This window comes from Gobius niger (genome assembly GCF_951799975.1).
Source record: "Gobius niger genome assembly, chromosome: 5".
NCBI classification, from domain to species: Eukaryota; Metazoa; Chordata; class Actinopteri; order Gobiiformes; family Gobiidae; genus Gobius; species Gobius niger.
The window spans coordinates 14618541-14630169 of NC_136856.1; the positions used below are offsets into that span (position 1 = coordinate 14618541).

Consider the following 11629-nt stretch of genomic DNA (forward strand, 5'->3'; position numbering starts at 1 on the left):
AAAGTGATGTCTTGTGAGAGATGAGCCGCTCACAGCAAAAGCAAGTGTTTGTTTGTGCATTTTTGAGGTATTTTTCAACGATGAAAATATCAGTAAAGCTTGTATTTCAATTGTATTCATGGGATAAAATTCTACGCATTGTGGCTTTAATTTACCTTACAGCATGTATTATGTCACAAATATTGTATCCTACATAAAAAGGCAAATAACAGAAAGAAAAACCAGGGACCATTGCTAGAAAAAAGAAAAAGTAATGACAAGAAAAATAATCCCAAATATGCAACAAGTGGAAAAGCATTAAAATGTAACTTCACAATCAAGTTAAGAGGGGTATAATTTAAAGGAGACATTTTGGGTGAACTGTGCGTGATTAAGTTCAAAGAGAGCTCAAACCCAATCGACATCAGGACCAAGGAGAGCGAATCTCAAAGACATCTTCAGCGATTTACTAAAGAATGTTAAATAAGATTGTATGGGGAGAGGAAAACCTGTCTTTCAGCTATTGAAACCAATTGACCAGTTATATCAAACGGAATGAGCATGTTCTTTAAAATCTGAAAATTAAACGGACAAGGCCTCTGTTAATTGAAATTAATTGTTGGAAACAAAAGGGGGAAGATGTCTACGTATGGTCGTGGTAAGAAGGCAATATTCTAACAGAATTTGTATGAACTCTTGTTACCTCCTCAGAGGGCCTCCTCCTGTCAGGCAGCACCAGAGTGTTGGCTTGGCTCCCTGGGACTATAGTGGATCCAACGCTCATTCTGGGTCCAACTAACATGTAGCGCTTGTCTCCAGATCTGTACTGGATGCTGTGGCACAGAGTCCCGTCATAGTTTGTGTCCTGTAAGTACTTGGAGGTGTAGTCAGTGCTGGACTTGGAGCACTGCATTGCAATCAGCACAATGATGCTGATAATGAACAGAGCTGAGACCGAGGCCAGAGTTATCATCAGGTAAAAAGTCACATTAGTGTCCTCAGCGTCTTTAGCGGAGCTCTTCACATCAGAAGCTGCAAAAGCCTCTCTGGGCTCCACCACTTTGACAAGCACAGTAGCTGTAGCTGAGAGAGACACGTTGCCATTGTCTTTGACCAGTATGACGAGTCTGTGCTCGGCCTCGTCTGTCTCTGTGAATGAGCGAAGTGTCCTGATCTGTCCTGTGTAGCGGTCCAACCCAAACAGACTGTGGTCAGTCACTTCCTGCAGTGAAAACAGCAGCCAGCCGTTATATCCGATATCAGCGTCATAGGCTCTGACTTTAGTCACCAAGTGTCCTGCGTTCACATTGCGGGGGAGCTCCTCCACTCCTTCAGCAGAGCCATTAGAGCTGACTGGATACAGAATGACTGGAGCATTGTCATTTTGATCCAAAATAAACACGTGCACTGTCACGTTACTGCTCAGTGACGGAGTCCCAGAGTCTGAGGCCACGACTTGAAACTGGAACGACTTTAGTGTCTCAAAGTCAAAACTTTTCAGAGCTGTAATTTGTCCTTTTTCTCTATTAATATTGAGAAATGAAGTCACTTTATTTTCCTCACTTCCATCTCTGGAAAGATGATAAGAAATATGAGCATTTTCACCTTCGTCGTGATCAGTAGCTTGAACTGAAAACAGGTGCGCTCCTGGTTCGTTTCCCTCAGTGATATAAAAACTATATGGCTTTAGGACAAACTCTGGGCTGTTGTCATTCACATCTGAAATTATAATTATGATGCTCTTCTCAGATCTCAGTGAGGGCTGGCCGTGGTCTTTAGCAACTATAGAGAGAACATACTCTGACTGTGTCTCTCTGTCCAGAGCTGATTTAGTCACGAGTGAGAACATTTTGTCTTGTAGAGAAGGAGACAGTGTGAAGGGAACATCTCCTTCTATTGAACATGTCACTTTCCCGTTCAGCCCAGAGTCTCTGTCATTAACACTGATCAGAGCCACAGTGGTCCCAGGCCGAGAGTCTTCAGGAATGGAGCTGGAAAACGAAGTGACTTCAATCTCAGGCGCGTTATCGTTCACGTCTATTATTTTAATGACAACCTTTTTCTGCATAGCCAACGGAGGCACGCCTTTGTCTGAGGCTTCGACTTCGACTATGTATTTCTCTTTCTCTTCAAAGTCTATTAAACCCTTGACAATAATATCTCCTGTCTCTGGATTAATATCAAATAAATTTAATAAACGTTGTTTTACGCTGTTACTAAACGCATAAACCACCTCTCCATTTGCTCCCTCATCCAAATCCGTAGCATTCACCTGTATCACAGTCGTTCCGATTGAAACATTTTCCGTGAGCGTCACAGAAAAGTCACCGTTTGTAAAAATAGGTGCATTATCATTTACATCTAATACTTTTATATTTACTATCATTTCCCCGGATTTTGGTGGTTTTCCTCCATCTATCGCCGTAAGCACCAGGGAGTGGCGCTTTTTCGTTTCTCTGTCTAAAGATTTCTGCACAATCAATGTTGGTATTTTTCCATCTTCTTCCATATCTGAGACTTCCAAACGGAAATGTTCGTTTGCACTAAGTCTATATTGCTGTATGGAAAATTGTCCGCTGTCCAAATCTCTCGCTGCTTTGAGAGGAATCCGTACACCCGGTAACACAGACTCAGAAATCTCCAGCGTTGTCTCCGGTTCAGGGAAAATGGGCGCATTGTCGTTTATGTCCTGAACCTCCACTCCAACGTAGTGCACCTCCAGAGGGTTTTCTAACACGGTTTTCACATTGATTAAACAAGTGCTGCTCTTTTCACACACTTCTTCCCGGTCAATATCACGACTCACGTACAAATTACCGTCATTCTGATCCACGTGGAAAAGCGACTCCGCAGCACCAGAAACAATGCGATACTTTCTGTCTTTGAGCGCACTTTTATCCAAACCCAAATCCTTGGCTACATTCCCAACAATGGTTCCTTCTTTGACTTCTTCAGTGATAGTGTACCTCAATTGCGCAGAGGCCATTGTCCACAAAGCTACCGCGAAAACACAGCAGCGCCAAAATCCGTTCCCCCGTCTCGTTCTGTACTCCATGACTGGCGAAATAATCCCTCAATTCACGAATCCAAAATACACTTGTATTAAAGGCTCATTCGCCCAATCACTGAAATCTTCACTCGGCACATTCTACAACGACAAGAGCCAGCGTTTTTGTTCTCATCAGAAACAGAAAAGTGGGTGGAACCGAAATTTAAGCTCAGCCCACTAAACTTCCAATGACCATGTGACAGCGACACCATGTGATATCATTTCAAACTATCTTGTTTACGTATTTATGTCAGTTCATTCCTATTGCTTTTAATTGCAGAAAAGAATCACGCTGTGGTTTGTTACTTTAACATCAGCACCACGGACAGCACTTTGTATTTAAACACTTAACCGCACAGAATAAATGTGGAAAAAAAACATTGCACATTTTACATTTTTGAAACACATCCTATTTCAATTCAAAGGTAGAGTGCCACGATGACCCATTTGTAGTCAAAGGATATGTACAAAAGAAGTTTAGGTCAAAATGTTTAAATTTAAGACAATGATTATAAAACACACAAAAGACGGCGTGAAAATATGGTAAAAGGAAAATGATAAAAGATCATTTACGTCTGTATGAATTACATTTACCTCCTCAGAGGGCCTCCTCCTGTCAGGCAGCACCAGAGTGTTGGCTTGGCTCCCTGGGACTATAGTGGATCCTACGCTCATTCTGGGTCCAACTAACATGTAGCGCTTGTCTCCAGATCTGTACTGGATGCTGTGGCACAGAGTCCCGTCATAGTTTGTGTCCTGTAAGTACTTGGAGGTGTAGTCAGTGCTGGACTTGGAGCACTGCATTGCAATCAGCACAATGATACTGATAATGAACAGAGCTGAGACCGAGGCCAGAGTTATCATCAGGTAAAAAGTCACATTAGTGTCCTCAGCGTCTTTAGCGGAGCTCTTCACATCAGAAGCGGCAAAAGCCTCTCTGGGCTCCACCACTTTGACAAGCACAGTAGCTGTAGCTGAGAGGGACACGTTGCCATTGTCTTTGACCAGTATGACGAGTCTGTGCTCAGCCTCGTCTGTCTCTGTGAATGAGCGAAGTGTCCTGATCTGTCCTGTGTAGCGGTCCAACCCAAACAGACTGTGGTCAGTCACTTCCTGCAGTGAAAACAGCAGCCAGCCGTTATATCCGATATCAGCGTCATAGGCTCTGACTTTCGTCACCAAGTGTCCTGCGTTCACATTGCGGGGGAGCTCCTCCACTCCTTCAGCAGAGCCATTAGAGCTGACTGGATACAGAATGACTGGAGCGTTGTCGTTCTGATCCAAAATAAACACGTGCACTGTCACGTTGCTGCTCAGTGACGGAGTCCCAGAGTCTGAGGCCACGACTTGAAACTTGAACGACTTTAATGTCTCAAAGTCAAAGCTTTTCAAAGCTGTAATGTGTCCATTTTCAGCGTTCACGTTTAAGAAAGTCGCTACGTCTTTATCGTGTCCTGTGCGCGCAATATTATAGGAAATATCTGCATTTTCATTCTTATCTTTGTCTGTAGCAGTTACAGAGAACAGTGACGTTCCTGCCACGTTATTTTCTACAATATAAAAGTACAGAGGGTTCTGTTCAAACTGTGGACTGTTGTCGTTTACATCTAATATGTGAATACTGAGAGTTTTAGTGGTTGATAAAGGAGGCTCCCCACAGTCAGAGGCTTTTATTGTTATGTCATAATTTGACACCTCCTCTCTGTCCAGGAAATCCTTAGTGACAACTGAATAAGTGTTTTCTTTATAGGAGGGTTTGAGCTCAAAAGGCACGTTGTTTGTTATGTGAGCAATGATTTTACCATTGACTCCAGAGTCTTTGTCTTTGACTCGAATGAGAGAAACTACTGTCCCAGGTTTGGAGTCTTCAGACACTGTGTTTGACAGTGACGTCACATCTATTTCTGGTGCATTATCATTTTCATCTATGATTTTAATAATGACTCTACATTCACCTGTTAATGAAGGCGTGCCTTTATCGGTGGCGTCTATGCCTAATTCATATTGCTTTACTTTTTCATAGTCAATTGAACCCTTTACAGTAATTTTTCCTGTCAGCCTTTCTAATTGAAACAAGCTATAAACGTTTTGCTTTAGCGTTTCCCCAAGACTATACTCGATTTCCCCGTTTATTCCTTCATCATCATCTGTTGCATTTACTGTAAATACTACAGTTCCTAATTCTACATTTTCTTTCACGTGAATCTGATAAACCTCTTGGCTAAAAATAGGTCTATTGTCATTACTGTCAAGAACAACAATATTCACATTCAGTGTCCCTGATTTTTGAGGTTTCCCTCCATCAACTGCTGTCACGACCAGAAAGTGTTCTTTTTTGGTTTCTCTGTCGAGTGATTTCTTAAGAACTAAGAACGGAGTTTTGTCCTCATCGCTATCACGAATATTGATGTCAAAATATTCATTTGCAGACAGAGTGTAGGTGCGGATTGAGTTCATTCCTGCGTCAGGATCATGGGCAGAGTGAAGCTGAAATCGTTTTCCTGGTAAAGTGTTCTCTCCAATCTCAAACGTTTGGTTATTTTTAGGAAATCTTGGTGCGTGATCATTGACATCAGTGATTTCTACAACCACATAGTGAATCTCCAAAGGGTTTTCGACCAGAACCTTGAGCTCCATCAGACACGTCCCGCTGCCCTGACACAGCTGCTCTCGGTCAATGTGGCCGTGGACGAACAACGCACCATTGTCAGGGTTTACCTCAAAAACAGCTTCGTTCGTTTCAGAAACAACTCGGAACCGTCTCTCACCCAACGAGGAAACATCAAGACCAAGATCCTTTGCAACATTTCCAACAACAGTCCCGTCCTTCACCTCCTCGGGAACAGAGTATCTGATCTGAGCCGAAGCGCGCGGTCCAAAAAACAGCAGCAAAGCCGAGCACAAAGAAATCCACGAGCGATTCCTTAGTCCAAAAGATCGCTCCATTTTACTTGTAAAATATTACAATATATACAGTGCAGTCACCAGACGCCAAATCAACAGCAACCACGATGCAACTGAACAGCGCGCTCGAGTTAGATCGAAACAAAAGGCTCCGCGAGGACCAGAGGAGGGACATGATGGAAAAGAGGTCTCTCGGTGAAATAGTGCCGCCCTGTGGTCACATGATTGAACTTAATGCACATATTTTAGAAGGAATTGATAAGTCGTCAACTATACTTTGACTAAAGTGTTTTATGTTGTCTTAGCCATTGTAAACAACAAGCTCTGAAAAAGACCTTCACTACAAACAACGAAGTGCAAAGTGAAAAATGCTAACTTATCATTCAATGCTTGAGGTCTTATATTTGCATTTGATTTTTGTTTTTACACACTCAGGTTGAAACAAAATACATACATTTAATATATAATATGTGGTCATTTCAACATCAAACTCCAGTCAGTCCTTCAGCACCAAGGACAGCGGTCGTAACGAAGGCATGGGGCAACGCATTTTAACAGTTTTGTTGAGCCCTGTCCTTGTAGTACAGTGTTTTCCTCGAATATCCTTTTAAAGTAAAAGGATAGTGTCAATGATCAAACTTATTGGCGCAGATTATTTCCAATGTTAAACCCAAAAAGTCTTTGGTATTATAAAAAACATATAACCAACGCAGTTGTAGTCAGCTAACAATGGTAATTAAAAAGGAAATATATCAACTAACAATATTTTCCGTAATAATAAATACAGGCTACTCGTTGATACAATCACAACGTGTTACCGTACCTCCTCAGAGGGCCTCCTCCTGTCAGGCAGCACCAGAGTGTTGGCTTGGCTCCCTGGGACTATAGTGGATCCTACGCTCATTCTGGGTCCAACTAACATGTAGCGCTTGTCTCCAGATCTGTACTGGATGCTGTGGCACAGAGTCCCGTCATAGTTTGTGTCCTGTAAGTACTTGGAGGTGTAGTCAGTGCTGGACTTGGAGCACTGCATTGCAATCAGCACAATGATACTGATAATGAACAGAGCTGAGACCGAGGCCAGAGTTATCATCAGGTAAAAAGTCACATTAGTGTCCTCAGCGTCTTTAGCGGAGCTCTTCACATCAGAAGCGGCAAAAGCCTCTCTGGGCTCCACCACTTTGACAAGCACAGTAGCTGTAGCTGAGAGGGACACGTTGCCATTGTCTTTGACCAGTATGACGAGTCTGTGCTCGGCCTCGTCTGTCTCTGTGAATGAGCGAAGTGTCCTGATCTGTCCTGTGTAGCGGTCCAACCCAAACAGACTGTGGTCAGTCACTTCCTGCAGTGAAAACAGCAGCCAGCCGTTATATCCGATATCAGCGTCATAGGCTCTGACTTTCGTCACCAAGTGTCCTGCGTTCACATTGCGGGGGAGCTCCTCCACTCCTTCAGCAGAGCCATTAGAGCTGACTGGATACAGAATGACTGGAGCGTTGTCATTTTTATCCAAAATAAACACGTGCACTGTCACGTTGCTGCTCAGTGACGGAGTCCCAGAGTCTGAGGCCACGACTTGAAACTGGAACGACTTTAATGTCTCAAAGTCAAAACTTTTCAAAGCTGTAATGTGTCCATTTTCTGAGTTAATATTCAGAAATGAAGTCACTTTGTCCTCATTTCTTACAATGTGGTAGGACACACGCGCGTTGTCATTCTCATCTTCATCCGACGCTTTAACTGCAAACACTGAGGTGCCAGGCTCGTTGGCTTCAGTCACATAAAACATGTATGGAGTCGTTTCAAACACTGGGCTGTTGTCATTCACATCTGACACAATAACTCGTATGGTCTTTTCAGATGATAATGGAGGTTTACCCGCGTCTGTGGCTATTATGGTCAGATCATAAACGGCCTGTGTTTCTCTGTCCAGCGGAGATTTAGTTATTAAAGCATATGATCTCTCTTTTAAAGATGGCGCTAAAGTGAACGGTGCGTCCTCTTTCAGGACACAGTTAACCTGTCCGTTCAGCCCAGAGTCTCTGTCATTGACACTGATCAGAGCCACAGTGGTCCCGGGCCGAGAGTCTTCAGGAATGGAGCTGGAAAACGAAGTGACTTCAATCTCTGGCGCGTTATCGTTCACGTCTATTATTTTGATCATCACACTTTTTTCAGTTGTTAAAGGCGCAATGCCTTTATCGGAAGCTTCTATTTCGATCTCATACTCGTCGTTAGTTTCATAATCTATCGCACCTTTCACAATTATCTCACCTGTTAAAGGGTTAACCTCAAATATTTCTAACAAAATTGGAAGCATAGCCTTATTAAAAGAATACACCACCTGGCCATTTTGTCCTTCGTCTGTGTCAGTGGCATTAATTTGTATCACTGTTGTGCCAATTGGTACATTTTCATTAACCATAACTGAATAATCGTCTTTAGGGAATATTGGAGCATTGTCGTTTACATCAAGAACATTTATGCTAATTTTCATCTCTCCAGATTTAGGGGGATTTCCTCCGTCTAGAGCAGTCAACAACAATGTGTGTCTCTGGTTCTTTTCTCTGTCTAATGACTTCTGAACTACAAGTATGGGTATTTTCCCCTGATCCCTTTTATCTTTAATTTCTAAACGAAAATGTTCACTCTGGCTGAGTTTATACTGACGGACAGAAAATTGTCCACGGTCCAGATCCCGAGCTGCTTTTAACTGGAATCGTGCTCCAGGCAGGACTGATTCTGAAATCTCCAGGATAATTTCTGCATCGGGAAAACTGGGAAAATTGTCATTGATGTCTAAAATTTCAATTTCCACATAATGCACCTCGAGAGGGTTTTCGAGCACTGTCTTTAGATTAACTACACACGCACTACTCTCCGCGCACACGTCTTCTCTGTCGATCTGTCTACTCACGAAAAGCACTCCGTCGTTTTGATTCACGTGAAAAAGAGGCTCCGCGTGACTCGACACAATCCTGTATTTTCTGTCTTTTAGTGTTGTTTTATCCAGACCGAGATCTTTAGCCACGTTTCCAACCACAGTTCCAGCGGTTACCTCCTCGTGTATTGAGTATCGTATTTGCGCTTCGGCCGCGCTCCACAAAAGCACAAAAAACACGTATCCAGACAAAGGTCCTCGGGTCCACCCATATTCGCCTTTTTTGGTTCCCATGTTAAAGCACAGCAACGGTATTCTCTTAATGTACAAAATACTTGAATTGAAAGGGCCAGACCACGGCTCTACGCCAAAGCAAAGAATGGTGCTTTCAGAGCTTTACACAAAGGCGGCACTACCAACAGATACAACACTCCACGCAAGAGGAGGATCCAAAACGCAGTGACGAAAGGCGCCCTATGGTGTTGAATTGTTACACTATACTGACACCATGCGACTTCATCCTCTTGAAACTAAAGCATGCGGAATCAATGGAGTGTTCTCCGTTAAAATATAATAAAACATACTACAGGGTAAAAAGCACTATTATGGAATATGTCATGAATATTTCATTCAGCGCCTACTATAGATTTTTAGAGATAGAACCCTCTTTACAATCAAAAACACTTGAACCAGACTTTTAGCGCCATGGACAGAGACGAACGAAATCACAACAAAGCAGCCAAATGATTATGTTATTAGACGGACTCTTCTGATAACTTTAGATAACTTCTTCGGACGGATCCGGTCAGTTTGTTCCCGTCAAAAACAGTGGATGATGGACGAGGGATTAAAATAATGAACCTCATAGTGACCGCAGCACCATGCAATCTTAATGAAAACCACAGTAATGTATCTTGGCAATTGGTGTATTGTGTAAGAACTTCGAGCAAAAGTCTGACAGCAAAAGTTTTTTTACTGCAATGAACAAACATCACAACTCCAGGGAGCGAATCTAAAAGGCCGTTGCAACAATTCACTGAAACAAAGCAGCAATGCACTTCACAACTGTATGCAAAGGTAATGTAAAATGCTAAATTAATTACAATAAATAGATCAAAAGTCAGGAGAGGAATTTTGGTTTTGTCATCACCAAAGAAACAGTCATTATCTGCACGTGAGGGTAGTATGATCAGATGCTATCTATAAGGTTTAGTTACCTCCTCAGAGGGCCTCCTCCTGTCAGGCAGCACCAGAGTGTTGGCTTGGCTCCCTGGGACTATAGTGGATCCTACGCTCATTCTGGGTCCAACTAACATGTAGCGCTTGTCTCCAGATCTGTACTGGATGCTGTGGCACAGAGTCCCGTCATAGTTTGTGTCCTGTAAGTACTTGGAGGTGTAGTCAGTGCTGGGCTTGGAGCACTGCATTGCAATCAGCACAATGATACTGATAATGAACAGAGCTGAGACCGAGGCCAGAGTTATCATCAGGTAAAAAGTCACATTAGTGTCCTCAGCGTCTTTAGCGGAGCTCTTCACGTCAGAAGCTGCAAAAGCCTCTCTGGGCTCCACCACTTTGACAAGCACAGTAGCTGTAGCTGAGAGAGACACGTTGCCATTGTCTTTGACCAGTATGACGAGTCTGTGCTCGGCTTCGTCTGTCTCTGTGAATGAGCGAAGTGTCCTGATCTGTCCTGTGTAGCGGTCCAACCCAAACAGACTGTGGTCAGTCACTTCCTGCAGTGAAAACAGCAGCCAGCCGTTATATCCGATATCAGCGTCATAGGCTCTGACTTTAGTCACCAAGTGTCCTGCGTTCACATTGCGGGGGAGCTCCTCCACTCCTTCAGCAGAGCCATTAGAGCTGACTGGATACAGAATGACTGGAGCGTTGTCGTTCTGATCCAAAATAAACACGTGCACTGACACGTTGCTGCTCAGTGACGGAGTCCCAGAGTCTGAGGCCACGACTTGAAACTGGAACGACTTTAATGTCTCAAAGTCAAAGCTTTTCAAAGCTGTAATTTGTCCATTTTCAGCGTTCACGTTTAAGAAAGTCGCTACGTCTTTATCGTGTCCTGTGCGCGCGATATTATAGGAAACATCTGCATTTTCATTCTTATCTTTGTCTGTAGCAGTTACAGAGAACAGTGACGTTCCTGCCACGTTATTTTCTACAATATAAAAGTACAGAGGGCTCTGATCAAACTGTGGACTGTTGTCGTTTACATCTAATATGTGAATACTGAGAGTTTTAGTGGTTGATAAAGGAGGCTCCCCACAGTCAGAGGCTTTTATTGTTATGTCATAATTTGACACCTCCTCTCTGTCCAGGAAATCCTTAGTGACAACTGAATATGTGTTTTCTTTATAGGAGGGTTTGAGCTCAAAAGGCACGTTGTTTGTTATGTGAGCGATGATTTTACCATTGACTCCAGAGTCTTTGTCTTTGACTCGAATGAGAGAAACTACTGTCCCAGGTTTGGAGTCTTCAGACACTGTGTTTGACAGTGACGTCACATCTATTTCTGGCGCATTATCATTTACATCTATGATTTTAATAATGACTCTACATTCACCAGTCAGTGGGGGCGTGCCTTTATCTGAAGCTTCTATGTCTAATTCATATTGATCGATTTCTTCAAAATTAATTGCTGCATTCGTTGTAATTTCTCCTGTCATTTTGTTTAATTTAAATAAGTTATCTACCCCCTCAATCAACGATTCTCTCAGACTATATTCAATTTCACCATTAATCCCCTCGTCTGCATCAGTTGCATTGAGCCTAATTACAACGGTTCCTATTTGTGCATTTTC

The 11629-nt window shown here is 42.9% G+C and overlaps 3 protein-coding genes across 3 annotated transcripts in view; all 3 read right to left on the reverse strand.

The window, feature by feature from the left end:
* The window catches only part of LOC306963756 (protocadherin alpha-3-like), a 53702-nt gene extending 44337 nt beyond the window's left edge, over positions 1-9365 (reverse strand). Inside the window, exon 1 of the mRNA XM_079557450.1 lies at positions 6756-9365. Coding sequence (XP_079413576.1) covers positions 6756-9107 — 2352 coding nt within the window. The 5' untranslated portion in view covers positions 9108-9365. The remainder of the gene's footprint in view (positions 1-6755) is intronic.
* Positions 563-3285, reverse strand: LOC306963744 (protocadherin alpha-8-like). The gene has a single exon (XM_079557438.1). It carries the CDS (start codon positions 3032-3034, stop codon positions 623-625), a length of 2412 nt encoding a protein of 803 aa, XP_079413564.1. The 5' UTR covers positions 3035-3285; the 3' UTR covers positions 563-622.
* Positions 3053-6002, reverse strand: LOC306963485 (protocadherin alpha-3-like; the record flags this gene model as incomplete). The annotated part of the gene is made up of 2 exons (XM_079557056.1): positions 3602-6002; positions 3053-3127 (listed from the first exon to the last, which is right to left on the reverse strand). The coding sequence occupies exons 1-2, from the start codon at positions 5972-5974 to the stop codon at positions 3053-3055; spliced, it is 2448 nt and encodes an 815-aa protein (XP_079413182.1). The 5' UTR covers positions 5975-6002.
* Positions 9366-11629: the final 2264 nt, after the last annotated feature.

Coding starts and splice junctions, on each gene's coding strand:
- LOC306963744 (XM_079557438.1), bottom strand. CDS start 3,034: ATGGAGTACAGAACGAGACGGGGGAACGGATTTTGGCGCTGCTGTGTT.